Genomic DNA, 26,787 nt, shown 5'->3' on the forward strand with positions numbered 1-26,787 from the left:
TTGTCTTAATTGACTTTCTCCTTCCTACTATAATCCCTATTCTTGTTTTTATTTTTAAGATGGCATCTCGTGTAGACCAGGCTGGCCTGGAACTCACAGAACCACTTGCCTCTGCCTCCAGAGTACTGGGATTAAAGGTGTGTACCACCATGTACCATGTCTAGCTAACATTTTTGAGTGGTGTGTGTGTGTGTGTAGCGTGCAGGTGCCCACAGAGGCCAGAGGTTTGGTACCCTGGAGCTGGAGTTACATATTTCTAGTCCAACTTTTCCTAGTCTTTGCCAGAGACCCCCCCCCCCCTTTAGCCCATTCTGCCTGGCTTCCCGTGGCCCCAGGCATGGGGAGGGGTGCTCAGGTAATGGAAGGGGTAATGATAAGCTTCCCTGCAGAAGGAGGGTAAAGCTCAGCCCAGCTCCTCACTCTAGTTATCTTCAGGTGTCATCTGAACTCCCAGGACTCCTAGGTCCTAGACCTAGGCAGACCTAGAGTCTGAGCTGTAGGGTGATACCCCTAGTTTCTGGTGAGGGGTACGCCAGTCCCTCCCATTGGTCATCCCCAGTGACTACAGCCACAAGCCAGGTTGTAGAGTTTATAAAATCTGTTCTGAGCCAGCGGGTTGCAGCCAGAGCTGCCAACAAGTTCAAAGTTCAAGTCCCCCCCACCCCTCAAGGCTGACGCCCAGTGACAGCTTCCAGAGCCTCCCACAACTACGGACTGCCAGAGCCCCAGCCAGGGCCTCCCTGCCATGTGGAGGAAGGCAGTGGGACACAGACAGATTCAAGGATGCACAGAAGCCCAAGTGGAGGGTCACATCTCGGTCTCGGCCAGCAGACTGTCCCCTAGTCCTGACGTCATTAGCACCATCTGAGAGCTGGGATCTGCGGGAGGGCAGAAGGGTGTTCAGTCATGCCTCAGTGAGCACCACAAATAAACGAAAGCCATGGCCTGGTTTCCCAGCCTCACCCCGTTGTTCCAAACCCTCCAGACCTAGCTCTCGCCCATTCTCCAGGTTCTTACCACTGGGGCACATCCAGGAGCCGCCACCCCGCTGGTGGGCCACAGACTCCCGCGCTCGCCCCCATTCCTGTGTGTCCACAGCCCCTCCTGCCACCTCTTCCTCTTCCTCCCCCTCGGAGAGGAGGTCACAGATCTGCTGCTGCAGCTCTGGGCTAATGCTGTTCTCGGCCAGCACCAGGCTCCGCAAAGCTGTTGGGTAATTTTCTACCATGTCCAGCAGGGTCTGGGGAATGGAAGAGCACAGAAAAGAATAAACACAGGACGGGGGGTGGCTCAGTGGTTAAGGGCAATGGCTGCTCTTCCTAAGGACCAGGTTTCAATTTCCAGCACCCACATAGCTGTTCATCACCATCTGTAACTCCAGTTGCAGGAGATCTGACACCATCTGGCCTCCATGTGCACCACAGACATATAGGTAGAACATTCATTCACATAAAATAATAAATATTAAATTGTAAAATTAAAACTGATTGATAAATAAAACGTGGTGGCGCATGCCTTTAATCCCAGCACTTGGGAGGCAGAGCCAGGTGGATCTCTGAGTTCGAGGCCAGCCTGATCTACAGAGCGAGATTCACGACAGGCACCAAAGCTACAGAGAGAAACCCTGTCTCGGAACCTCTCCCCCACAAAAAAACCACAATTTAGGCAGCCCCCTGGGTCCAACAGGCTAGCCCTTGGGTCTATTCCCAGACATGATGATTAGTTCACCCTTTCCCCTAGCTTGTCTCTAAAACATGATGGCCTCTCACCTGAGCTGACTGGTTGGTGAGCCCTGTGCCCTCCAAGTCTAGGACTTCTAGGGTCCGGCTTGAGGCCACAGCTACAGCCAGCATCCCTGCCACATGGTCACCTAGGGAGAGAGCATAAATTCTCAGCCATCTGAGAAAACAGAGGTCTGTTAATCCTTAGTCCTGGTCAGGACCACGATGCCTGGCCAGGAGACACAGGTGAGTGGCCAGGAAGTGAGCATTTGGAGGTGAAGCAAGTCAGATCCATGGGTTCTGACTGAGGCTTTAACCTACCTGTTGGTCATCTGGTACTCCATGAAGGATGGCTCCTTTATGAGACCCCTTGGGGGCTCTCACTGATCTTCCCTCCCTTGAGTGGGGGTTACTATGGCAACTGGTGGTCTGAGGGTTTTGGATTGGGTGGGAGCAGTGAGAATTGCGGGGAATGATCTTAAGCTCACCCAGGGGGTTGTAGTCCAGGTTGAGGACGCGGACTTGGGAGCTGTGGGCCACAGCAATGGCGAGGCGGCTCCAGCCCTTGGGGGTGATGCCAGGGTTGGCACTCAGTGTTAGCTCCTTCAAACCTAGGCAGCAGCATTAGTGAGAACCCAGGATGGGTAGAGGCATTCCCTTCTCTACCCTGTATCTATGGGGTTAGACTAATGGCTGGGAGTCACCTTGCCCCCAACCACAGTTGTCTGGCACATTAGGGACCTACTCACTCCTCCCCTGCCTGGGTCACTGTGTTTCCACTGGGCTATGTCCCTAAGTGTCTCCCTTCCTGAGAATGATAAAAAGGCATTCTTACTGTACCCTCCCAGCTCTCAGCACCGGGCCACACCCCCTCCTGCGCATTCACCCTTCATCAGTCACACTAGCCCATGCATTCAGCAGGGCCCTGCTCACCAGACTTGGCCCCATCTGGAGGGAGGAGACCACAGATAAGGTTGATGGCTTCATCACCTAGCATGCAGTCCCCCAGGTCAAGAGCCACGAGGGCAGGGTGGAGAGCCAGGGCTGGGTTCAGCAAGGCAAGTCCCGCATCTGTCAGTGGGCTCCCATGCAGGCTGAAGGTTGAGACGAGATGAATTAGCAATCACCAGCCTTATCTGTTTGGGAAAGCTGCCCCTCCCGAGACAAGGATGGGAAGGAAAAAAAATGGAAATTCTAGATTTGAAGGAGTACGGTGGAAAGGGAATTTGGTTTCTTTTCTGGGGTAGGAACTGGTAATAAGAACATTTCACAAGGAGGGGTGTGTGGATAGAGGACCGGGGAGCCAGCACACATGCTCGCCAGCACACATGCTCGCCAGCACACATGCTCGCGGGCCTCTGAGATCCTTCAGTGGGTAGGGCTGGAAGGGCTGGGCTGTAGTCTCCATGGGAGGTGACCCTTCCTCAGAAATGAGGGGCTTCACAGTGAAGTAACTGGGCGGTGGGGTGGGGAGGAACGACATTCCCTACCAGGAAGGGCTAGGCATCCCAGCTCTCCTGCGGGTCTGAATGTGGAGCAAAGTCTAGAAACGATCCATGTTTCTGGGAGGGTGTGGTGGACCCAGAAGAAAGATGAGGTGTGCATTAGAGGTTGGGACGGTGGGAAAACAGGCACTGGAAGGTAATGCGGAGATACAGGAGGTGGTAGGGGGTGCAGTAGCCGGGACCCCCTTGCGAGGGGACACACTCACAAGAGGGACTGGATGGAGCGGTTGGTCCGTAGCGCTTCCGCCAGCTGCTTGATGCGGCTGGGGCTGGACACGACGCCCAGGTTAAGGTTGAGCTGCGCCAGGGACGTGGCTCCAGCTAGGGCCCGGCAGATGCGGCCGAAGTCGCGGTCGCACAGGCGACAGCCGCGCAGCGAGAGCAGGCGCACGGCGTTGTCGCGCAGGCCGCGGCAGATGTCCCGCACCTCGGCGCCTGACAGCGGCTCCCCCGAAATCTGGATGGAGCTGGGCAGCATGGTCCCCACGACTGGGTCTTGGGGGCTGGCGCCGGTGTCCCGGCCTGGGCACAAGTTGGCCCGGCTGTGGGCGGGGGCGGGGCGGGGACTGAGGTCACGGTCTCGGTTGGGGTCGCAGCCGGAGCGGAGGCGGAGGCAACCGCGGCTGTGGTGGCGACGAAGCGAGCCCGGGGCCGCGGCGGGCGGGAGCGAAAGCAGGCGCAGGTCCGGGATGCGGAGGCGCGGAGGAGGGAGCGGCGCGGGGGCGGGGGCGGCCCGAGGACCGGGCTGCAGCCGCCCCGCGCTAGTCCTCTCCCTCGCGGCTTCGGAGGCCGCGCCCGCTCTGCCGGCCCCCGGGCCCGGCAGCAGGGCTCGCGGGGACAACCGGGGCGGGATGCAGCTCGGCTTCAGCTGCGGCGCCGGAGCAGGCGGCGAGTTCCTATGGCAACGGTTGCGTCACTGGCTCTCGCCCCGCCCCCCAGCCCGGCATGGACCACGCGGCCGGTGCGCGGTGCGTGTCTTAGGGTGAAGAACTAGGATCCGAGGGCTTGACAGCGTGAAAAGAAGGTAGAGGGATACAGCGTCACGTGGGGAGGGTGGAGGCAAGTCACGTTGAGACAACCTTCGATGCCATTTCGGCTTCTTTCACTTATTCTCCGGTGCTTCTCCATTCTTAAGGTCTAAATCTAGAGATTCCGCGCCCTCGCCAAGACCTTGGACAATCAATTCTGCTTGGCAGTCCCTAGGCCCTTTAATCCGTGCCCCGCCCCGCCCCCATGTCCCAGTGACGCGAGGCGTAGCATGCGTGGGGATTCCGATCCACAGGGACTTCGCGGTCAATATGGCTGCACCGGACAGAACCCTAGGGTGCCCTACCCAGGTGAACCAGCCTTGAAGACGTTTCTAACATCCAGGAGAATGGGACTGCCAAAATCAAAGGGTGTCAGACCAACCCAAAGCTGTAGGAATTGGGTGGGGTGGGGAGCTTGTAAAGCGGCTGGAGTAGAGAAGCTGGATTTTCTCTCTATGCTTGCTATCCCCATGGGGGCTTCATTTGTGCAACAGGGCAGTGTAACAGGAAGAGGAAGTGTCACTTTCTTTCCTTTTAATTAAAAAGTGAGCTAGAAGCCGGGCGGTGGTGGCACATGCCTTTAATACCAGCACTTGGGATGCACAGGCAGGCGGATCTCAGTGAGTTCGAGGCCAACCTGGTCTACAGATTGAGTTCCAGGACAGACAGAGCTACATAATGAGACTTTGTCTGGAACCTCCCCCGCCCCGCAAACAAACAAACAAAAACACCAAAAACAAAAACCTTTACTGTCAAAAGCCTTACTCCTGTTAACTATTTGAATTTTTTTAAATTTGTGTGTTTGTGTATACTCCGGAAGTGTAGGTGCCTGCAGAACCCAGAAGAGGGCGGTAGAGTTACAGGAAAATCTGAGCCACCCAACTGTGGAAGCTGGGAACTAACTACTGAATCCAGGTCCTGGGCAAGAGCACTGCACTCTTAACCCCTGAGCCATCTCTCTACCCTAATTTTGTTTTTATTATGTGTATGCATGTATGTGTCTGTGCCATGAGTGCGGGAACCCTCAGAGACCGTTGGAGCTCTTGGAGCTGGAGTTACAAGCAGTTGTGAGCTACCGACAAAGGGTGCTGGCAATAGAACTTAAATCCTCTCGAAAAGCAGTGTCTGCCTTTAACCAACACCCTAAATTTCTTTTTATTGAAACAGGGTCTCACTGTGTGGCCCTGACTGTCCTGGAACTCACTCTGTAGACCAGGCTGGCCTTGAAGTCACAGAGATCCACCTGCCTGTGCCTCCTGGGTGCTGGGATTAAAGGAATACACGCTCAGCCTGAATTTACTTCTTCAGTGGAGGTGAAGGGGGGGTGTGGTTTAAATATAACACTTGGAGGGAGGACAGGAAACTAAAGCTTCATTAAACCATGTTTGGCTCCAATGTCAGCTCCGTGTGGACATTACCCCAGCGGCCCGGCACAGAAGGTCCTTGTAATGATGGGGTCAGCTTTTGTTCATTTGTCACTTCTGCTTTGGCGTCTCCAAAGGACAGCAGCCTAGACTTAAGCCTGGTGTACATTCCCATGACCACTGAGGCTCTCCTGCTTGGGGCCTGCCTGCTCCTCTGTGGGTCAAGTGTCTCCAGCCCTCAGGAACAGTTTCTATAATCAGCTGCTGCCTTCTAAACAGGCTGCCTGTCCTTCCTCCATCCTGCCTGAGTGAGGGAGCAGAAGGCATTAGCCATCACCACCGACAGAACAGCAATGTGGATCAGAAGCAGGGCGACAGGAGAATGCCTGAACAGGAGCTGGAGTTCCAGACTCCAATCAATAGTTTAATTACCAAGTCTATATTTAGCAAGACAAGAGGGAGAGGGAGAGAAAAAAGGGGTGGATGGTGAGGGCCTCAGAAGAGCTGACCCATATTCTGCACCTGGCTGCAAAGGCTTGCAGTCCTGGCCAGGAGTTCCTTGGCCTTGTGCCTTTCAGAAGCCAAGACCTGTGCCCAGGAGGTGTTTAGGCAGCAAGAGCTCAGTGGTTGCCGCAGACCTCATCAGAGAGACACACGTCCTCAGTACCGTCCTTCGATCTCCCTCTGCCCCAGAGCGGGGGTCAGGGCTGGCCAAGGGTCTCAGGCAGAGTCAGTGTGACTGCAGGGTCACTGCTATTGCCTTGGCGGTGGCATTGACCACAGTGACAGGAAGCCTGGCAGCAGGGAGCACAGCAGGGATGTCTCTAGGGACTCTCTGCATGGGTGGGACATTGGGACCCTCCAGAGTGTCCAGGATCCCTAAAGAAGGAAGGATGAGGATGAGTGAGAACTGGCTGGGCAGGCCCCCAGGTCAGCTCACCCAGCCCAGGCCCCCATACAGGCCCTCGGGCCACCTACCCTCCACCACCTTGTGGTAGGCAAAATGCAGATAGAGCAGGAAGAGCATGTGTAGAGCAGCCAGTGTGCCACAGAGGAGCAGCCGCTGGGTGGGGCCCACAGTCCTCGACACCAACACTGCCACCTAGGGCCACAGGTACACAGTTCAGAAGGCCTGTTTCAAAGGGATGGATGGAGATACCCAGGGCAGAAGCTAGAGAGCCCTTTGTGGGGTGGACAGCAAACCTGCCCAGCTTACCATGCGCAGGGTGGAGAGCCCACCCACCAGCAGCCAGAAGAGGTAGAAGAGGGCATGAAGGTGAATGTTGTAGGTGATGAACAGGACGATACAGTGCCCAAAGAGGCCATAGCCCTGGGGAGAGAGATGAGAGGATCATCACTTGGGCTGGAGTGGCCTTCCGCCCCTTGGTGGGGTCTTTGGCCTGCTCATCCCACCCCAGGCCCACAGACTCCTGGAGGGCAGCAGACCAAGGCCTTCCTTATCTTAGGCTCACCCTGCCCACTCCCAGGCTCAGCTCCTTACCAGCAGTGCCAGCATCTGGAGCATGGTGATTTGGGCATTGCACAGGTAGGCAAGGAAATAAATGAACGATGAAACACCCAGCCAGTATCCGAAGCAGGTGCCAATGGCTGTGCCCATCAGGGTGCCCTCACGCTGTGGGGTGAAGGCTCTGCTTAGGGCACCCCTGATGCGGCCTCACCCAGGGCTTTCTGCAGGGCTGCTCCAGTCTCACTCCACCTTCACATCCTCAGGCAGTTTGCAGCCCCATCAGCCACGCCCCCTCCCCAAGGCCTGTGTCTTGCTTACGATAATGGTATCAGATGTCTTCATCCCATGGAGGAGGATGGCCACCAGTGTGAAGACCAGCATGAGAGGTCCATAGAGCTCACCTGCGACTTTCTGTCAATACATAACACATTCAGACTGGAGGTCTTATCTTCACACCTTCGCAGGCTTGGCCTGGTAGCCCACCCTCTACCCTGATGCCTCCCCCTCCTCTGCAGACATGCCTTTCCCTAGTCACCTGGGGGAAGTTGACCATCTTGACAGGGATCATGGACTCCAGGAGCCTGGGAGAGGAGAGGAGAGATGAGGGCAGATGCAGCTATGCTGAGGTTCTGGAGGGCAGGGTCTGACTCTTACTCATGTCTCTACCGCCAGGGAAAAGGGCTGGCCCAGAGGACATACTGGATAAGAGGGGAAGGGAGAGGGGAAGGGAGAGGGGGTAAAGACAGGGAATGAAAAAAATCACTTTGAGGAAGGACAGCCCTCTGAGGTGAGTGGAGTAGCAGCTATTCAGAAACCCTGGAGAGACCGGAGGATTTGACCGTTTACCTACATGGCCTATAGAAGGCAGGCAGACCTCTGCAGAGGGCACCCAAAAATGTAGAAGCCCTGGGAACAGCACAACTACCGAGGAAGCAGGCCACTTTCTGACTCTTTCTAATTACCATTCTTCTAGGAAGTGAGCATTTGTCTTGAAAAATATACTTGAAGTGGTATGAAAATTCCACACAGAATAAAAAGAGATCTTTTCTTTCTTTGCCTATGGCCACTACACCTTCAGTTATTCTTGTTTCTTGGATTGTTCTTTTTTTTTAAAGATTTATTTATTTATTTATTTATTTATTTATTTATTTATTATGTATATGGTGTTCTGTCTGCATGTGTCCTTGCAGGCCAGAAGAGGGCACCAGATCTCATTACAGATGGTTGTGAGCCACCATGTGGTTGCTGGGAATTGAACTCAGGACCTCTGAAAGAACAGCCAGTGTGCTTAACCTCTGAGCCATCTCTCCAGCCTGGATTGCTCTTTTTCATTAAGATATTACTTCCTCTGGGAAGCCTTCCCTTTTGGACATTGCAGCCTTTCTGGGCTCAAGTGTCCTCCTGCGTGTCCCATAGTCATACTAGAGTACTATGTTGTGACTGCACTCAATGTCAAGGCTCCCGCCTATCTTCACCAATGAATCAGATATCATAGAATAAAAAAAACTCAATGTAGAGTGGCCAGGGTTTTGTATCAGCACTACTTAAAGGATGAAAAGAACCAAGCCAGGATTGAATCCAGTTCTTGAGGCCGCTAATGACTATGCACTGATACTCAGGTGGATGCCAGAGAGAAAAGAGTCTAAAAAAAAAAAAAAAAAAGGATAAAGGCAGCAGAGCTTGCTCTTGAGGAGTTCGACCCAGAATGAGAAGGTATAGCAGTTTGAAGAGCCACCTGGGAGAAGAAAGTAGAGCTGTCTAGGAGCCCTGGCCGAGGACCAACTGGGGAGGGCTGAGAACGCAGCAAGTGCTGTGTGAGCGAGGTGTGGCGGGAAGATGGTTCCACACTAGACAGAGGACCCGGCCAGTGTGCTTCCAGCGCCGTGTATTTGGCAACAGGTCTGGTGACTAGGGTGATGGGTTACAAGTAAGGGGGCCCACCAGAGCTTAGGGCTCAGTATCTGACTGCACTCTGGATGAAGGTCAGCCTCTTCCGGGAAGGCTCCTCACCTGCTTCGGACCTGGGCAGGCTCCACATCAAAGTAGGGTCTCAGGATGTCGATGTTGGCATACAAGCTGAAGGCCCTGGAAGCTTGTCTCTTCCCTGCCTGCCACATCTGAAGGGAGATGGGTATTAGGAAACTCGTGGCTCTAGACTGTTACCCAGTCTCTGCTAGATTTCTGTGTAATTCTAACTGGAGACCTACATCAACTTGGGACATACATGGGTCCACTTTCCCATCCGCTTACCTGATCAGCCACCTGCCGGCTCAGCTGTCCCTTAAAGCCTTTCATGCCAAGGAACTCCCCGTCCTCTTCCTCTGCAGCAGCTGCATCAGCATCTACTTCTTCCTCACGCAGGCGCTGATGCAGCTCACCCATATCCTCGAAGCTGGAGCCTGAGGTATCATCCATGTTCTCCATATCAATCACAGCCGAGCCCCCACCCTGTGAAGACATTGTTCCTAGAGTGAGGAGCCCTTCCGTCGCATCCTTCTGTTCTCTGCTCATCTCGTGGTTTGAGGCCTTGCTCTTGCACTGATGAGGACACTGGAACTGGTACCCGTCGGGCCAGACTCCTTCCTTTCACTGCTGACACAACTCTTGGCTGCCAAGAGTTCAGAAAACCTACTTACCTGCAACTCACGCTGTTTTCCTACTTGCCCTCTCGACGTTTCAGGGAGCTGCACAAGAGCCCAGCTGCCTTCTCAGTGAATCCTACCCTTTGGCCGTACACTATGTATGACCCAGACAGACCTTCCAACCTGTCCACAAAGCTCCGGGCAGGCACAGAGACCCGCGGCCCGCTGGAGCCGTAGCCTGGCCCTTTCAGGGCAGCACAAGCCCCACAGACTTTCGCTCAGACAGCTCAGAAGGTGTTGCAATGGGGCCGACTACCAGGCCGCGCGAGAGAACAGCAACCACACTTGGGACGGCCATCAGCCCGGGGGCCGCTGGTAGCCGGAGTTCTCAATACCTGGATGTTTTCTTCGAAGCCTCCCCACTCCGGGCCAGCTCCATTTCGGACGCCGCTGGCCGGCGCCGCCGTAGCCGCCATGTCCCTCGAGGCTTTCCGTCGCTGAAACTCGCGCGCGTGGGAATAGTGTGAGAGCTGAGCCCGAGCGAAGAAGAAAGACGTCCCGAGAAGAGAGAGGGCGAGGTAGTATCAGCCGGAATGCAAAAAGGAGAAACCCGGATGTTTGGCCCCAATTGACGTCCGGAAGTGAAGGACGTGGACGGAGGCGGGGCAGGATATCGCGACGTTTAAGAGTTCAGGAGGCGGAGCGTTGCCTCGGTGACGGCGACGGGCCTCTTGTACGCATGCGCGGATCTGGAGGCTTCACTGGCGGCGAATGGTGGGAAATGGCGGCGGCTCAGGCGGTGGAGGAAATGCGGACTCGCGTGGTTCTAGGAGAGTTCGGGGTTCGCAATGTAAGCTCTGATCTGAACTCAGGAGAAAGGAAGGCGGGGCAGGGAGGAGGAGGAGGAGGTCTGGTTTGGGGCTGGACCTCCCTGCCCTTTCGGGAACAGATCTGTTTGTTCCAGGTCCATACCACTGACTTCCCCGGGAACTACTCGGGTTATGATGATGCTTGGGACCAGGACCGCTTCGAGAAGGTGGGTGGCGCTGGAGGTGCCCAGACGGCTTGAGGGGCCAGACCTCACAAGTTGGTTTGAGGGTTGGGGGTCGCTGCTTTCAAAAAACGAGCCATGTGCTCGGTGTTCCAAGGACGGCCGCCAGACACGGCTCCTGTTCCTGGAACAAGTTATTCACCCTCGCGGGGTAATGGACCACGAGGTCCACGTAAACAAATGACTCCAGTATAATGAAATAGCGGAGAGGATGGCTGGGATGCACTTCATCCATCCAGTTGGAGGGACGTTGTTAAGGGTCAGTGAAGGAAGTGACATCTGAATTAAGCATTTAACTTTGAATAAAAGCTGAGCTATGAAGGCCTAATTGGAGCGTTATTATAAACGCTTGTGTAAAGTTTGCTCTGAGCCTGTTCCAGCAGTAAATTGTCAGATGTCAGTATGTCGGCATGAGTGACAGACAAGATTGGGGTGTATTTTAAGCTCTGCAGGTTAATAGAGAGCTTTTTTTTGTTTTTTCGAGACAGGTTTTTATGTGTATCCCTGGCTGTCCTGAAACTCACTTCTACCTCCCGAGCGCTTGAGATTAAAGGCGTGCACTACCACGCCTGGCTTAAAGAGAATTTTTCAGTAGACCAAATTTTGCTACCTTAGTAGCTGAGAGGGAATGAATTCTGGCAAGTCTGCTAGATAAGTGTATGGGAGCTGAGATGGAGAGCACGACTGGGTTCCACTGATAGTGGAAATGGAGCACAGAGAGTGAGAACAAATGTGTGTCATTGCTTTGGTGAGAGCTGTGTGTGTGTGGACCTTGTGACTTTCTCGGGACATAAACACTTTTGCGGGGGGGGGGGGCTTATGTGTTTGCTTGCATGTGTATTTGTGCACCAAGTGTGTGGCTGGTGACCTGGGAAATCTGAGGAGGAAGTTAGGTCCCCTGGAACTGGAGTTATGGATGGGTGCTGGGAACTAAACCCAGTTCTGCAAGAGCAATGAACTGCTTGCTCTTAACTGGGAAGCCACCTCTCCGGCCCCATTGGAGACCTGTTGATGGCTGATTGTGTCATTTGGTAAACAGGAGAACAAGAGCAATAATACTTTAAATTCCTGTGTGTGAAGTGTACAGGTCAAATGGATGATGTTTGAAGTGAGATCAAGTGAGACCAAGTTTTGGGAGTTGCTGGGTAGTCACTTAAGCCAAGAGTGTGGTTGAAGACACCCAGGAGATTAGAACCTGGGAGAAAGTAACATTTACAGGGTGAGTGGAAGAGAGAATTTAGAAGGAATGTCAGAAGAGAGTACTAAATTGGTGTTCAGAAACCAAGGGAATAGAGTTTGAAAAAAAAAAAAAAAGGTTTAAAAAACTAAAAACAGCGGAAAAACAGTATTTTTAACTGGTCTAAGTAGTGTGGGAAGTTGTGCTCTTTAGTACAGTAGCCTTTGTGGGTTGTTTGTGTGGAGCCATATTGCTTCTTAAAACAAAACTGGGAAGCCAGACATAGTGGTGTACACATTTAATCCTAGCACACAGAAGACAGGGGTACGTATTTCTGTGAGTTTGAGGCCAGCCTGGTCCTCGTAGAGAGTTCCAGGACAGCCAGGGCTATACAGGGAAACCCTGTCTTAGAAAAAACAAAGCAACCGAAAAAGACAAAAACAGACAGGCTTCTTATGAAACTCAAGAACGGGGCTGGAGGTCTAGTGATCATCTAGGCAGAGGAATGCTTTAGGATGAGAGAGGGTGGAAACACTGAGAGACATTGCCAAGGTGGGAGTAATCACAGAGGGAGGTATGAATTACACAAGGAAACAGGTGTTCATAGTTCTTTCTCTGTCCCTCTAGAATTTCCGTGTGGACATAGTACATATGGATGAAAATACATTGGAGTTCGACATGGTGGGGATTGATGCTGCCATTGCTAATGCTTTCCGGAGAATTCTGTTAGCTGAGGTAGAAGATGTGAGAGGGCTGGAGTGGGGAAACTATCATCACCTCATTTGTAGAAATGTCCCCAAAGCCATCCCTTCCAGGCAGGTGGGATGGGTCACACCTCTAAGATGAGCACACAGTGACTACATAATGAAACCCTGGCTCAGAAATCTGAAGAACAAAATAAAAGAGCTGTCTTTTATTTTCCCAGGCAGGGTGGGAGGTGGAGATCAGTTGGGTTTTGCAGTTGGATGATCCTGCTTTCTTGGACAGGTGCCAACAATGGCTGTGGAAAAGGTTCTGGTGTACAATAACACATCCATTGTCCAGGACGAGATCCTTGCTCACCGCCTGGGACTCATCCCCATTCTTGCTGATCCTCGTCTTTTTGAATATCGGAACCCAGGTGAGGCTGAGATGAGATGAAGTGGAGGAATTGTTCTGAAGTGGATTGTGGACTCAGATCCCAGGTTTATTACTGTATAACTAGTCGAGGTAGTTAGTATTTTGTACGTTGGCTTTCATCTGGGAGAACACTTGTCCTTGCCTTAACTTTGTGTATACATAAAGGCTTTCAGCACTCGGTGTATTTTAATTCTTTTAAAAACTTTGTGTGTGTGTACACATGGGTGTGAAGGTCAGAGGACAACTTTGGAGTATGTTTTTACTCCAGGGATTGAACTCAGGTCTTCAGGTTTGCCTGACATCTTTACTCTGAGCCTTCTTGCCAGCCCCTATTATTAGTTAGAGCTAGGGCCAGGCATGGTGCACGTATAGCTGCAGGCTGATCTCTCCTGAGCGCAAGGCCGGCCTGCTTCAGGCAGGGAATTCCAGGACAGCCAGGGCTATCAAACCCTGTTTCAAACAACACAACCCTACTTCCTCACTTGTACAGGGGAGGAGGAAGGAACTGAGATAGACACTTTGCAGTTTCGGCTGCAGGTCAGGTGTACCAGGAACCCCAGTGCTGCTAAGGATTCCTCTGACCCCAATGAACTCTACGTGAACCACAAAGGTGAGCAGTGGTAAGGAAGAGGGCCCACAGGCTGATGGGTGCTAATTTTAGGATCTGGGATCTTCTGACATAATTTCCCTCCAGTATATACTAGGCATATGACATGGGTCCCCCTGGGAAACCAGGCTGATGTCTTCCCGGAGGGTACAATTCGCCCAGTGCACGATGACATCCTCATTGCTCAGCTTCGGCCTGGCCAGGAGATTGACTTGATTATGCACTGCGTCAAGGGCATTGGTGAGAACCCAGTGAGTCTGCCCTGGGTGGGGGCGAGTCTGTAGTGCATGGTGTAACCAAGGAGCTCACCTGGGGTTGTCCCTGGCACGGGGAGAGTAACAGAGTTTCTCACAGGCAAAGACCATGCCAAGTTCTCACCGGTGGCAACAGCCAGCTACAGGCTCCTGCCAGACATCACCCTGCTTGAACCTGTGGAAGGGGAGGCGGCTGAGGAGCTGAGCCGCTGCTTCTCCCCGGGCGTGATTGAGGTTCAGGAAGTGCAAGGTATGGCGTTTGGCGCACTGCTGTAAGGAAGATTTGAGTGGATTTTCTTTGAGGGCGGCAGAGAAGAAAATCCCTTAGACTTGATTAAGCTAAGGTGTAACATTGTTTTCCTCAGGTAAAAAGTTGGCCAGGGTTGCCAATGCTCGGCTGGATACCTTCAGCAGAGAGATCTTCCGGAATGAGAAGCTGAAGAAGGCTGTGCGCCTTGCCCGTGTTCGGGACCATTATATCTGTGAGTGGGGGTGGTATGGTAGGTACTCTTTGGATTTTAAACTAGGTAAATCCTGCCAGGGCTAAAGTGTCTTTTTGGTCCCTAGTTTCTGTTGAGTCCACTGGAGTGCTGCCGCCAGATGTGTTGGTGAGTGAAGCTATCAAGATACTGATGGGAAAGTGCCGGCGGTTCTTGGACGAACTAGACGCGGTGCAGATGGACTGAGGCTGCCACAGCACTTCTGGGATGGTCTAAGTTTCAGTCAATACATTTTATTAAATGTGCCACAGACTAAGACTTCTGCCTTTGTAAGGCCTTTGATGTAAATAAATTGATATACTAGCAAATTTTTTTTTTCAGAATTACTTTTGTCTAAAAATAAGGAGCCTTGCCTCAGAGTTAACATTAACAACTAAGGACCAGAGAGGCTTCCAGGTCACACAGCCGTCTGAGGCCGAATTACACTAGCTGTGGGGATGTGCTTCTTATCGCTGTCTCCTGGGCTTCCTTCCAACGAAAAAGGCGGATCTTCAGCTTCCGCCATGTTACCACTGACTGCTCCACAGAAGACAGCCATCTCCTTCTGCTGGTCACGGATAGAAACTTGACTGCCCAAGAGCTTGGCTGGCCATCAACAGGTTCTCCTGTTTAGTCCACCCAACAGGATGCTCCTGAGTAACCTTGGAGGGGCCACTCATTTGAAAAAGGAGGATTGGGCCCTTTGTGTACGAAAGGAGATTTTTTACTGACATGCAGATGTCCTTTAGAGTTAGCATTTCTACAAAAGGTTCTATAAACAATAGAAAATTTCTAGCATGAAGTCATAGGATGTTAAAAATATTACAACATAATAAATACAACTACATCCTCCACAGCCTGAACCAGACAGACAGGAGTAGGCAGCTGTCAAGTTTGGAGGGAAACACTGGAATCACCTTGACAACCTGTAGACTCCAAGCACCACGCAAAGTGGGATGGCCTTGTGCAGCTGTAGACAGTGACCTGGCACTCGAGTTCCCATTTCCCAGCCTGCACTTGCCAACTTAGCTGTGTGCGCCTGCCGCTTGTACCAGGTCTGAGTGGGCCTGTCAGAGCAGACACACAGGTGAGATCTGCCTTTCCTAAAGGCAGGGCCAGGCCTCACACTCATCTTGCTTTGCTTGTGTTCCCTCCAGGGATGAAGTAACCCTTGAGAAGAGTCATGAGAAACTTTCAAAGGCACCTGGACTCAGCTAGTCCCAAAAGGACAGTGGCTTTGCTAGCTTGCCAGATACGAGATTAATTGGTCTGGATGTGATTGGTCTCATGTGATACTGAGGAGGCCCTGAGGCTGGGGAAGCCCTTGAGGGTCAATCATAGAAGGGCAGGACCTACATTTTAAAGAACACGTTTGACTAAACTGCCCAGCTCTTGTCCCTGGACACTGCTCAGACCTTAGCAAAAGCCTGTATGTACCATGGATCCCACCAAGTGACCAGATTCTTGCTTAAGATAAGGGTAAGAACTGGCTCAGTGTGGTTCAGCATGTAGCACCTAGGCCAAACATGCCCCTGGGAGTAGAGAAGGATCCCTGTCAGCCCAGCAGCAAGGGGCTCAAGTGGGTCCCTTGTAGTCCAGGAGGAACTGGCTGAGCCCTTGCAAGTGTGGTCAGTGGTGTTGGGCACAGCACCCGGTCCTGTCCATGCTGGTGTGGCTGCTCTGGGGGAAGGCCATTGTGTTCTAGCTTTTCTTGGAAAAGCCCAAATTGCAAGTTGAATGCCATCTCTCTAGGACGTCTCTGTGGAATGGTGTGAGTCCTAACTCCCTTTTCTCAATCCTTCAGTAGAGTGACTTGGGCCCCACACAGGCCCACTCTTCTCCAGCTGGTCCTGGATCTGAGCCTCTCCAGGCTGATATGGTGGAAAGCGAGGTGGCAGGACAAGGGCCTAGAGATTACTACAAGGGGGAAGAGATGACAACCAAGGCCGGAGAAGGATGCCCAAAAGCTTGATTCAGGGTTCAAAGATGGTGGCCAGTCCACCCCCCTCACTGTCCAACACTTCTGTCTCCAGCATTGGTTTTGGTTTTTTGAAAAGCGTGGGAAGGTTCTTAATGTGAACTTCTTTTCGGAACTGTTCTCCCAAGGGTTTCTGTGGAGAACGAGAGAAAACATGGTGGGTCCGAGCCGTGGGCCAGAGGACTCCTACCTTACACACACAGTCAGCAGAGTCAGTGACTCGTTGGTTTGGAATTTACCCACAACAGTCTAAGACAGCGAGCGCGTGGGGCTGGGCGCCGGAACAGGGGTGTGAAACTCACCCCAATGCAGCCCGCGATGAGACGTTTGAAGTGCTCCTTCCGGCGTTTATCAGCTACTTTTTGAAGGGAGGGGTTTAAAAGCTTGCAGTCAAATTGGTCCAGAGACTCCTTGTGTATCTCAGGGATCTGCTCCATTATTGCTCTTATCTCTAGGTACCTGGGGCGCTAGTTAAGCGGGGAATGAACTCAATGGATGTAGGTTTGGCCTGTCACCTTCCCCATGCCACGGCACACCCTCCCCTCGGGCAGCATAAGCAGTATGGCAGATGCCTGGGTTTGGGCCACAGCTCGAGATCCTGGGAAGCAGGTTGAGTGAAGCGGCTGGACCGCCAGCCGTCCTGCCCTGCCGCCCACTTACCAGCGTCTCGTATATCTGGAAGGCCAGGTGGACCAGGGAAGCCATGCACCCATCATGCTGCCCGTGCATCTGCAACCCTTTCAGCACACTGGTGAAAAGCCATGTGACAGCGTCTGCGAGCAGGGTCCCAGACATCACCTGGGAAGACAGCTGTGCTCAGGAGCCACGAGCCTCTGAAGGGCCCACCCCCGGTTCTTCCAACTGACTCAGTCTACGAGGCTGACCTCAACTTCCAGACAGGAAAGGAAAAGGTGGCAAGGACTGACTCTGACAGAGCCTCTGTCATGTTCTGCATACTCAATCAATATGGCTATTTTGAGGGCTGTGGAGCCTTTAGCAGTTGGGGCCTGACTGGCAGAAGCAGGTCACAGGTTAACTGTTAGGCCTGTCCCTGGTCAAAAACTGTGCTCTTGGCTTCCTGTCTGCTGAGATAAGAGGAGCTATCACAATATGCCCTTGCCACAGTGAACTTAGCCATGCTTTACCCACCGTAGATGAAAATCCCCCAGAAATCAGTTAGTCTACATTAGGTGAATTTGGCCACAGCAATACAAAAATAACTAACAGGCTACAGGTCTGTAGCCTCAGCTACTCAGGAGTGGCAAGGAGGCAGCAAGACTTCAAGGTCTCTGGGGTTCAAGGACAGCTTGGGAAATCTAGCCAGACCCTTGTCTCAAAAAGAAAAAGAGACTTGGGGATGTAGTCAGTGGTAAAGTGCTCACCTAACATGCTTGTAGCCCTAGGCCACCTCCCCTCCCTGCAAAAACCCCAAACAAACCGACCCCTAAAACAATGAACAAGCATACTTGTTTGAGGAGAGGCCAGCAGAGCTGTGTGGTCGCCCTCTGGCAAGACAGCGTATCCTTCCAGGTCAGAGAGCTGAAGGCGGTAATTAATAGTGCTGTGCAAATGTCCTGAACAGAGAAGGGAGAAAGGGGACAGTCAGGCCTTTAGTCCCAGCAGCCAGCCTGGGCTACACAGCCAGTTCCAGGCCAGCCAGGGTTATGCAGTGAGACTCTGTCTCTTTAAACACAGAGAAAGATGGTGGCGGCTGGGGGGAGGGGAAAGCTGTATATGGGAGGGCAGATAAAAGCTGAGCCCTCGAGACCAAATACCAGCAATCTGCAGTAGTGGACCTGCATGTGTCCTGAGAACATCTGCCCAGAGCAAGGAGAAAGGTACCACCAGTCCCCTCTACCCACCTCATGCTTCATCAGACATTTCCCCAAGTCTGTGAGCTCGGCCACAGGGGAAGGGGTGACTTCGGTGGCCATCATCTCCTCATCTGTAAGCAATGCACAACACTAAGCTCCATCCTTTCACAGCAGAGAGGACTACCCCAACGGCACGTCCTCAGCTGCCTGGGACTAAGCAGTGCTACACAACCCTCTCCCCCGGCAGGCTGCAGACACTGGGGCAGGCAGTTCATGTGTGAGTGCCCATGCTAACAGGCACGGCTCAGTCACTGGAGTCCTTCCCTGACAGCCTACACAGTAAGGGAGAGAGGCAATAAATGAATTTAATAAATAAGTGCAGGTAGCTAAAATAAAAACAAAGCAGAGGAAGAGATTACACAGAGCTTGGGCCTGTGATGTTTGGCAGATTAGACATGAAGGCCTCTTGGAGGAGATACCATTTGAGAAGAGACTGAATGAGCAAGAGCTTAGGGTCATGTCCATCCCGGGAAGAAAACCACTTTGGACAGAGGACAGCAAGTAGGCCAGCACAAGACGACAGCTAGATCTATCCTGGCTCTGTCTCTGAGGGTAGAGCTACAGATCACGTACCCTCTCCATCCACAGCAGGAACTGCACTGTGGTCGGCGGTCTTCTTTGATACACAGCAGGTCGCTAGAAGAGAGCAGAAGGTAGTATCGACCCACGGCACAACAGTCACCTCGCCAACTGATCCCAGGCTATTTCCGGCCAGATGAAAGCTGGTGGGTAGATACTGTCCAAGGACTAAATCAGCTTCACCACTAGAAGGAGGTATTCTGAGGACCCCAACCAGACTGTGGGTCGCTCTTCCAGTCAGCCAGCTAGGGGGACATTACAGACTCCGCTGAGAATAAAGGACCAGGGAAGGTGACTGACACATCCTTAACTACTTTGGGAATAAAAAACCAATATTGAATTCATCAACATTTCTGAAAATAGAAAACTGATGTTCATGTCTAGGAACTGAACTTTTCCTATCTTGATCAAGTAAGAAAGTTATTGCTAACATTAATTCAAGTTCCTATTTTGGATCCCTGTCTTCTTATTTGGTACAATGTATGTAGTTCACAACTCAGAACCTGTCTGATTGACTTAAGGACTCTTAGCTTCTGCTTGTCAGCCCGAACCTCTGCTGCCAGCCTAGCCTGTGTGGGGCTGCTGAGTAGTTTCCCTGGTCCCCGCATGCCACTTACTGATGAGGTCCATGACTTCTCGGGTTAACATCCTCACCAGTTGTTCCTCCAGCATCTCTTGAGACTCAGGGTTGTCCTCTGCAATCTCATCCTCTCCACTGCCGAGAACCAAGGGGCAAGTTCCGTGGGAGAGCAAAGGAAGCAAGGACCAGGAAATGGTCACCCTCACCAGCACCCCCACACCCAGGCCATTCTTCTGGCTATCCCCAGAGGATGTCAGAGAGAGACAGCAGTCCACTGAGGGACCTTATCTCTTGTGATTCTGCTTGGTTGGATGGAGAGCTCAGGATCAAAATCCAGAGTAGGTGAGGGGAAGGTCCCCACAGGAAAGCCTAACCTCACCGTCAGGTCACTAACTGGTAACAGCAGCCTGTCCAGACAAACCACCTCCCATGCAAGCTGGGAACAACTGCACCAAGGCTATTCTAGCCTAGAAGAGTCAAACCCTGCCGGACCCACAGCTGGCCGTTGGCTCCTGCGCCGAGGACTGGTTATTCCTTACCACAGCGCGCTCCTCTGGATGATGACATGCCACTTCTGGGAAAGCCTCTGAAGAAACAAGAGGAGGAAGAGCTAGGATGGGGAGAGGCTGGAGTGCATGGTACCCAAGGTCTACTTCTAATTTTTTTTTTAAAGAGGCTCTTACTCTGTAGCCCAGGCTAGCCTAGAACTCACTATAAATCCCAGGCTGGCCTTAAACTTGTGAGTGATTCTCCTGTCTCAGCTTCTTAGTGCTGGGACTAGAGGTGTAAGCGCCTGCACATAGCTATTCAAGTTTACTTTAAGCAGAACACTAATTACCCAGAAAGAAACTAACTCCTTATATCAACCTAGAGACATTTTCTGTACTGTAAACGGAATTGTACCAAGGCCCAAATATGAAAAGGAATCTAATATAGGAACTTCAGTTAATGTTGGCAGTAACTTCTAGTATGGTCAAAACAGCAAAAAGTTCAATTCTTGGTCCTGGCCATCAACTTTCTATGTTCAGAAATGCTGAAGGATCCACTACTGGTCGTTTACTGTCAATCCACGGCAGCCACGGATGTGTCAGTCACCTCTGGTCATTCGGTCCCCCTAGCCACAGCAGACTACCACATACACCACAACAAAGACTACATTTCTGTAACCTCACTCCACTAATGACAGGAGCACATGTCCAGTATCTGCTGAGATTAATGATACTTTGAGAAGTTGGGTCTCTCTGGGCACATCTGTTCTCTGTTGAACTGGACAGCTGCCTCGTTCCAGAGCCAAGGACAGACTCAGGAAAAAGAATTCCTTGATCATTTCTTCTTGCACGAAGACGGGAGCAGAATTTACACTTGAAGGCACCCACAGCAACAAACCTGCTCAGTTCTTTGGGGGCTGTTTAACCCGCAGCACCAGGCTCCTGGGACGCTGCTGAACAGCCAGCACGGCAAGGCTGGGAGAACCGTTCAGCATCAGTCACTCATCTCTGGGCATCTGGTGTAGGTAAGTGTTTTGTAGGGCGTGTCCGCACATATGTGTAGAGGCCAGAGACTGATGTCAGATGTCTTACTCATCACTGTCCACCTGGAGCGTGACTCCCTGAACCTGGAGCTTATCAATTAACAGTCTGTCTGGCCAAAGAGCTCCAGGGTTCCATCTATCTCCTACCTCCCCAGTGCTGAGGTTACAGATGTGTGCCACCACATCTGGCTTTCACGTGTGCTCTGGGGATCTAAACTTAAGTCCTTATGCTTGTGGTCGGTCACTTTAGAGACCATCTCCCCAGCATGGACCATTCCCTTAAGAGTACTCTGGCCCGACTCGCGGACCCACTTACCATGTGGCAGTAGGTGAAGAGAGGTCCGAGGATGGGAGCCATGAGGGTTTCATAGTGCTCGGGGGGACAGAAGAGCACGAGGGGCTTCACGAAGACGCCTGCGGCCGCGGGTTAAGAAGGTTTAGCACACGAGCAGACCCTCCACTTTCCAGCCAACAGGCTGTGCGGCCGGGCAGCCCACTACATCCTACGATAATAGGAAAAACTCCTCATTGTCCTAGAACCCTAAGCTGCATATATACTCAATTATTTTGTATTTTTAGCTTAACTTATTTAGCTGTACATTATAGCCCTGGGTTGCTAAAGAACAGAAGAATTAAAGACACCCTCATATAAAAAGGGTCTGAAAGATGATGAAATCTTGGGTGTTCCTTTCAAAAGAAAGCACCCAGCTGGGTGTACAAGCATTCACCTGTAGTTCCAGCTACCCAGGAGGCTGAGGCATGAGGGTCACATGTGCCCAGGAGTTCCAGCTCAGCCTGGAGAACAGTGAGATTATCACTCAAACCAAATACCCAGACGCCAGCACTCAGGAGGTTAAAGGAGGGGACGGAGAATGGCATGTTTAGAGCTAGCATAGACTACATATTTAAAAATGTAGTCCCTGGAAAAACCAAACCAACCAAAACGAAGCACTCAGCAAACTATAGAAAAGGAAATAAATTTAAAAACTTTATATTTCTGAGAAGTAGGAAAACAATAATTTCTAGCCAGGGCAAAGCTCAGGAGGTTTTTGTGAGACACTCGACCCCCAGTCTGAGCTGCCTCCTGTTCCCCCTCCTTCCTCACCCACTTATTAATTATTTGCACCCTTCTGTCTGTCTGTAAGAGGTCACCATGCATGTAAGTCTACAGCCCAACCTGCTCCTTGCAGTTGAGTTTTCCTCCCTCTGTCCTGTCTCCAATTTCTGACCTTCTAGGTTACTTAGGGTCATTTCAAGGATATGAAGCATAGATTTGAGCCGGAAGTCAGGAATATTGTTCAAGTTGACGAAGGCTGAACCAAGGAGCTGGGTGGAGAGGCCCTCTACAGTGTAGAAATCTTGCTGCATGGAAGGGCCTGCCTTCCCTAGGATATGGTAACTGTAAGGCAAAAAAGCACTGGTGATAACTAATACCCAACAGTGTCAGTCCTGCGGGTTCTTCAAGATTCTCTAATGTTTGGTGAACCGAGGCGAGTGTGGGATGCACGGAGCCAAGTATCACTAAACCCTACAGCCAGGACCCAAGACAGGAGCCAGGCCGGTTGCTTCTCACTGTACAGTGAGAAGCAGACTGCAAGCACTAAGCAGGCCGAGCAAATGCAAACCCACTTCTCTACCTCTGGGCCTCATCATCATTCACTAGAAACACACCGTGGGTATGAACTTCCAGCCCTCGCCAGGACTGTGAGGTGCACAACGGTCGGTCCGTACCACAGGAAAGCAGTTGCTCTCCTGGACTTACCACTACCTCCAGCTCCACTCCACCACTCGCCTCCGCTCACCTCTACACTAGAATTCTCGGTCAAAAGTCTCTGTTGCCATCCCTACAAAATGAGCATTCTGGCAAGGGAGCACACAGCAGCAGGGGCGCTAGGGCCTTACCAGTTCTCATAGAGGATGCCGAAGAAACGCTGCATCCTCTCCAAGGTCGTTTTGTAGACAGGGTGTTCGTTGACTTCCAAGAGAGGCTGAGGTAATCCTACAAGCAGATGAACAGAATGGGTGGGACAGGCCAGCATCTGCAGGCAGGCACACACGTTGGTCTGGGAACATATGTGCTCTATTCCAAAGCAGCTGGCCGCATAGTCTAGGAGGTAGAGTACTAAGAGTTCTCGGAAGTTGTTGGGTCTTCCCTCCCTGCCATCTCCTAACTGGGTACCAGACCCAGGGTCAGGCACATGCTAGTTAAGCTAAATCCCATCCGAGTATCTCCTCTTGCATCGGACTTAGTTAGCTTTTACTGGTTCTTCAAGAAGCAACTTCTGAGATCAGATTCAAATCTATCTAGAACCTTGGTGAAGGCTTTGCCATATTGGCTAGCATTTCCGGTGTGTAATGGAGAAACATGGGTAACTATCACTTACTACTACCTGCACACTAAACTGAAGGAGGGATTTTTTTAAAAATTTATTTACTTTTTTAAATCTTTTTTTTTAAAAGTTTTTTTTTTTTTCATTTTATATACCAATCCCAGTTCCCATGCACCTCCCCTTTTCCTGCCCCCTACTCTCCCCATTCCACCCCTCATCCACTCCTCAGAGAGGGTAAGGCCTCCCTTGGAGAGTCAACGAAGTCTGGCATACTAAGTTGAGGCAAAACCAAGCACCTAGCCCATGTGTCAAGGCTGAAACAACAAGGTTTCCCACCCTAGGGAGTGTGTTTGAAGGAGGGATTTTTTTGTGGAATAATCTTTATGTACACTATGAAGATGTGTCTTTGTCTTCTGATTGGTTTAATAAAGAGCTGAATGGCCAATAGCTAGGCAGGAAGAGGTTAGGTGGTGCTTCTGAGCAGAGAGAGGAATCTAGGCGCTGGAGACACACCAAAGGAAAGGAATCAGGGGTTGCCAGATGGAAGAGAGGTGAAAAGCCACGAGACAAAATGCCGACTAATAGAAACAGGTCAATTTAAGTTCTAAGAGCTAGAGGGACAAGCCTAAGCTATAGGCCAAGCTTTCATAATTAATAATAAGTGTCCATGTCGTTTTTGTGTGTGTGTGTGTGTGTGTGTGTGTGTGTGTGTGTGTGTGTGTGTGTGTGTGAGCTGGCAGCCCAAAGAAAAATCCCTCTACAGGGATTAATAAGGGAAAAGCCATTCAGAAGACTCTTATAGTTCAGATGAAGAAGATCAATGACACATAAGCTCTTCAGCACCTCCAGGAGCTCCACAAATATATTTCCTGACAAGTCATAGAGTTAGGATGAACTCAGCAAGGAGGTAAAACCCTCTTACCTAATATGGTTGTTTTTTCAGATTCAAGTATATCCAGAACCTTGGTGAAAGGCTCTGCCATCTTGGCTAGAATTTCCGGTGTGTATAAAGTATTGTGGGTTCTGAAAAAAATAAGGATGTTATGGAAACATCTAGCTAGTCTTTCAAACAGATTCCCCCATCAACATTACTCACAGCAGGGGAAAGAATTCCCCAGAGAAAGATGCAGCCTTGAAGCTGTTAAGTGCATAGCATACAATCTCATGGCCTAATATACACACCAGATCCTGAGATAGCGGGACAGTATCCCAACAGAGTGACTCAATAGCAAATCCTGTTAGACTTGAGATGCATGAACTGACAGAATTGTCAGCAACACTGTATGTGCAAAGAGCAGGTCAGAGTAATAGGACCCATCTTTCAATTCCCTGCCTCTATTTCTGGAGCACAGATCTAGCAATAGTCACCACAGCTTCCTAGAAGAACAAAATCCAATCATGTTCCCCATCAAAATGACTGTGTTGCTAAGAGGCAGTGACTAGGGACAGGAGCCACCTCCTGGGTGGGCACTAATTTCTTCATTGAATAGTCAGTAGCCAGTTGGCCCACAATAGCCTTTTTGGAGTGCTGGGACCAAACCTAAGACCTTGTATATTGCAGAAAAACACTCTTAATAGTGAGCATTACCTCTAGATTCCCCAACTTAAAAATATATTCACTCTGGGTGGTGGCGGCACACACCTTTAATCCCAGCACTCGGGAAGCAGAGCCAGGCGGATCTCTGTGAGTTCGAGACCAGCCCGGTCTACAGAGCAAGATCCAGGACAGGCACCAAAACTACACAGAGAAACCCTGTCTTGAAAAAACCAAATAAATAAATAAATAATAAATAAACAAACAAACAAACAAATAAAAATCACCTATTTATTTATGTGTTTGTGAGGCCAGGGAGGCCAGAAGGCTCAGATCCCCTGGAGTTGGAACTACAGGTGGTGGTTGTGAGCTGCCTAATGGGAGTGTGCTGTGAACCAAATCCAGTCCTTTGGAAGAGCAGCAAATGCTCTTCTCTTAATCTCTGAGTTGTCTCTCTGGTCCTTCAGCTTTCTTTTGATTTAAACAAGAAAACAAACAAACAAACAAACAAACAAATGTGAGGTCTTACAACATAGCCCTGGCTGGCCTGGGACCCCCTATTCAGACTAGGCAGGTCTTGAACTCACCGAGTTTCCCACTGTAGCTGCATTGTTGCTATAGTATATGTAGTGTCAACAAACCTAGTGTATTGATGGTCATAGAGAACTCTAGCACATTATTACATACAGTGTGTAACACATGACGATGACAATCAATGACTGTTAGTATTTCATGTATTACTGGACTTTGAAAATCATTTCATCTGGGTATGGTGGCACACGCCTTTAATCCCAGGACTAGGGAGGCAGAGGTAGGCGGATCTCTGTGAGTTAGAGGCCAGCCTGGTTTACAGAGCTAGTTCTAGGATAGCTAGAGATGTTACATAGAGAAATCGTGTCTTGAAAAAACAAAAACAAAACAACAAAAAGAAATCATTTCAGAGTCAGGCATGGTCAGACACACCTTTAATCCTAACACTCAGGAAGCAGAGGCAGCCTGCCTGTTCTACATATTGAGTTCCAGGACAGCCAAGGCTATGTAGAAAGACCCTTTCCTAAAAACAAACAACCAGTCGGTGGTGGCACACACCTTTAGTTTTAGCACTTGGGCAGCTGGCAGAGGTAGGCAGGAATTCAAGGACAGCCTGGTTAACAGATCAAGTTCTAGGACAGCCAAGACTACACAGAGAAACTCTGTCTCAGAGGAAAAAAAAAAAAAAAAACCAACCAAAACAAACCAACAAGCAAACTTCAGAGTGCTTTTCCTTCCACATACTTATAGAATGACAGATGATAGTTCTATACATGTCACTGGCTGTGGGACCTTTTACTTCTTTTTGAGATAGGATCTATTCTGTAGGCTAGGCTAGGTTTGATCTTTTGCTAATGCTCCTGCCCCATCCTCCCTCCCAAGTATTAGAAACAGATGTGCTCCACCATTCCTGGCCCCTGCAGACTTCTCAACAGGACAGTATGTGCAGATGGAAGGCTGATGCTCATGACACTGACCTTGGGCAGGTCTAGGCTAATGTGAGTCTATGCCTTCATTTGGGGAGGGGGATGGAATGGAGAAGTGCTGGGGAATGGGCAGGATCTCATATAAATCAGAATAGTCTTAAACTCCCTAGGTAATCAGCTTTGGATTTCTGACTTGAGTGTAGGCCTGCATACCACACATGGCTGTGCCTTCATTTTACAAGTTTAAAAACTAAAACAAGCAAGTTCCAGTCCACTTTCAGAATAAAGATGTAAATAAAACATTTCAGGGGCTGGTGAAATGTTTATGGCTCAGTAGTAAAGGTGCTTGCTATCAAGACCCATGACCTGACTTTGATCCCTGAGACCCATAGGGAGAAGAAGAAAGGAACTCCTTACTAGCTGTCCTCTGACCTCCATGGCATGCTTGAGCCTACACCACACAAAATGAACAAATGGCCAGGTGGTGGTGGCGCACACCCTTAATCCCAGTACTTGGGAGGCAGAGGCAGGCGGATCTCTGTGAGTTCGAGCCTAGCCTGGTCTACAGA

The 26,787-nt window shown here is 50.9% G+C and overlaps 4 protein-coding genes across 5 annotated transcripts in view; 1 reads left to right on the forward strand and 3 right to left on the reverse strand.

Moving 5' to 3' along the window:
• Nucleotides 1–575: 575 nt before the first annotated feature.
• On the reverse strand, nucleotides 576–4,822 carry Lrrc73 (leucine rich repeat containing 73). Of its 2 annotated transcripts, none has more exons than XM_028887131.2 (6): nucleotides 3,433–4,822; nucleotides 2,655–2,815; nucleotides 2,210–2,332; nucleotides 1,770–1,870; nucleotides 1,018–1,240; nucleotides 576–878 (listed from the first exon to the last, which is right to left on the reverse strand). In XM_028887131.2, the coding sequence occupies exons 1-6, from the start codon at nucleotides 3,702–3,704 to the stop codon at nucleotides 808–810; spliced, it is 951 nt and encodes a 316-aa protein (XP_028742964.1). In that variant the 5' UTR covers nucleotides 3,705–4,822; the 3' UTR covers nucleotides 576–807. The 2 variants fall into 2 exon arrangements, with proteins under 2 accessions (XP_028742964.1, XP_037055844.1); XM_037199949.1 differs by lacking the exon at nucleotides 3,433–4,822 and adding an exon at nucleotides 3,212–3,420.
• A 1,169-nt stretch (nucleotides 4,823–5,991) lies between these two features.
• On the reverse strand, nucleotides 5,992–10,325 carry Yipf3 (Yip1 domain family member 3). The gene is made up of 9 exons (XM_028887129.2): nucleotides 10,064–10,325; nucleotides 9,337–9,534; nucleotides 9,097–9,203; nucleotides 7,622–7,667; nucleotides 7,405–7,497; nucleotides 7,120–7,251; nucleotides 6,835–6,948; nucleotides 6,597–6,720; nucleotides 5,992–6,497 (listed from the first exon to the last, which is right to left on the reverse strand). Exons 1-9 carry the CDS (start codon nucleotides 10,142–10,144, stop codon nucleotides 6,349–6,351), a joined length of 1,044 nt encoding a protein of 347 aa, XP_028742962.1. The 5' UTR covers nucleotides 10,145–10,325; the 3' UTR covers nucleotides 5,992–6,348.
• A 57-nt stretch (nucleotides 10,326–10,382) lies between these two features.
• Nucleotides 10,383–14,684, forward strand: Polr1c (RNA polymerase I and III subunit C). The gene is made up of 9 exons (XM_028887128.2): nucleotides 10,383–10,518; nucleotides 10,633–10,704; nucleotides 12,524–12,631; nucleotides 12,884–13,016; nucleotides 13,506–13,625; nucleotides 13,710–13,862; nucleotides 13,977–14,126; nucleotides 14,242–14,358; nucleotides 14,444–14,684. The coding sequence occupies exons 1-9, from the start codon at nucleotides 10,408–10,410 to the stop codon at nucleotides 14,560–14,562; spliced, it is 1,083 nt and encodes a 360-aa protein (XP_028742961.1). The 5' UTR covers nucleotides 10,383–10,407; the 3' UTR covers nucleotides 14,563–14,684.
• A 377-nt stretch (nucleotides 14,685–15,061) lies between these two features.
• The window catches only part of Xpo5 (exportin 5), a 45,504-nt gene continuing 33,778 nt past the window's right edge, over nucleotides 15,062–26,787 (reverse strand). Inside the window, exons 21-32 of the mRNA XM_028887122.2 lie at nucleotides 24,150–24,250; nucleotides 22,800–22,896; nucleotides 22,160–22,296; nucleotides 21,214–21,311; nucleotides 19,906–19,952; nucleotides 19,404–19,501; nucleotides 18,781–18,843; nucleotides 18,196–18,278; nucleotides 17,800–17,907; nucleotides 16,994–17,131; nucleotides 16,636–16,800; nucleotides 15,062–16,466 (exon numbers count right to left, since the gene is read on the reverse strand). Coding sequence (XP_028742955.1) covers nucleotides 16,329–16,466; nucleotides 16,636–16,800; nucleotides 16,994–17,131; nucleotides 17,800–17,907; nucleotides 18,196–18,278; nucleotides 18,781–18,843; nucleotides 19,404–19,501; nucleotides 19,906–19,952; nucleotides 21,214–21,311; nucleotides 22,160–22,296; nucleotides 22,800–22,896; nucleotides 24,150–24,250 — 1,273 coding nt within the window. The 3' untranslated portion in view covers nucleotides 15,062–16,328. The remainder of the gene's footprint in view (nucleotides 16,467–16,635; nucleotides 16,801–16,993; nucleotides 17,132–17,799; nucleotides 17,908–18,195; nucleotides 18,279–18,780; nucleotides 18,844–19,403; nucleotides 19,502–19,905; nucleotides 19,953–21,213; nucleotides 21,312–22,159; nucleotides 22,297–22,799; nucleotides 22,897–24,149; nucleotides 24,251–26,787) is intronic.

This window comes from Peromyscus leucopus, chromosome 16_21 (genome assembly GCF_004664715.2).
Source record: "Peromyscus leucopus breed LL Stock chromosome 16_21, UCI_PerLeu_2.1, whole genome shotgun sequence".
NCBI classification, from domain to species: domain Eukaryota; kingdom Metazoa; phylum Chordata; class Mammalia; order Rodentia; family Cricetidae; genus Peromyscus; species Peromyscus leucopus.

Bases quoted from the DNA above. Each gene is read 5' to 3' on its own strand.
- Lrrc73 (XM_028887131.2), bottom strand. From the start codon at position 3,704: ATGCTGCCCAGCTCCATCCAGATTTCGGGGGAGCCGCTGTCAGGCGCC. The intron at 2,816-3,432 runs GTGAGTGTGTCC...CTCAACCTTCAG, and splicing joins CGCTCCATCCAGTCCCTCTT to CCTGCATGGGAGCCCACTGA. The intron at 879-1,017 runs GTAAGAACCTGG...GCCCTCCCGCAG, and splicing joins CTCCTGGATGTGCCCCAGTG to ATCCCAGCTCTCAGATGGTG.
- Yipf3 (XM_028887129.2), bottom strand. From the start codon at position 10,144: ATGGCGGCTACGGCGGCGCCGGCCAGCGGCGTCCGAAATGGAGCTGGC. The intron at 9,204-9,336 runs GTAAGCGGATGG...ATCTCCCTTCAG, and splicing joins GCCGGCAGGTGGCTGATCAG to ATGTGGCAGGCAGGGAAGAG. The intron at 6,498-6,596 runs GTAGGTGGCCCG...TTCCTTCTTTAG, and splicing joins CTACCACAAGGTGGTGGAGG to GGATCCTGGACACTCTGGAG.
- Polr1c (XM_028887128.2), top strand. From the start codon at position 10,408: ATGCGCGGATCTGGAGGCTTCACTGGCGGCGAATGGTGGGAAATGGCG. The intron at 13,017-13,505 runs GTGAGGCTGAGA...TCACTTGTACAG, and splicing joins TTTTGAATATCGGAACCCAG to GGGAGGAGGAAGGAACTGAG. The intron at 14,359-14,443 runs GTGAGTGGGGGT...TTTGGTCCCTAG, and splicing joins TGTTCGGGACCATTATATCT to TTTCTGTTGAGTCCACTGGA.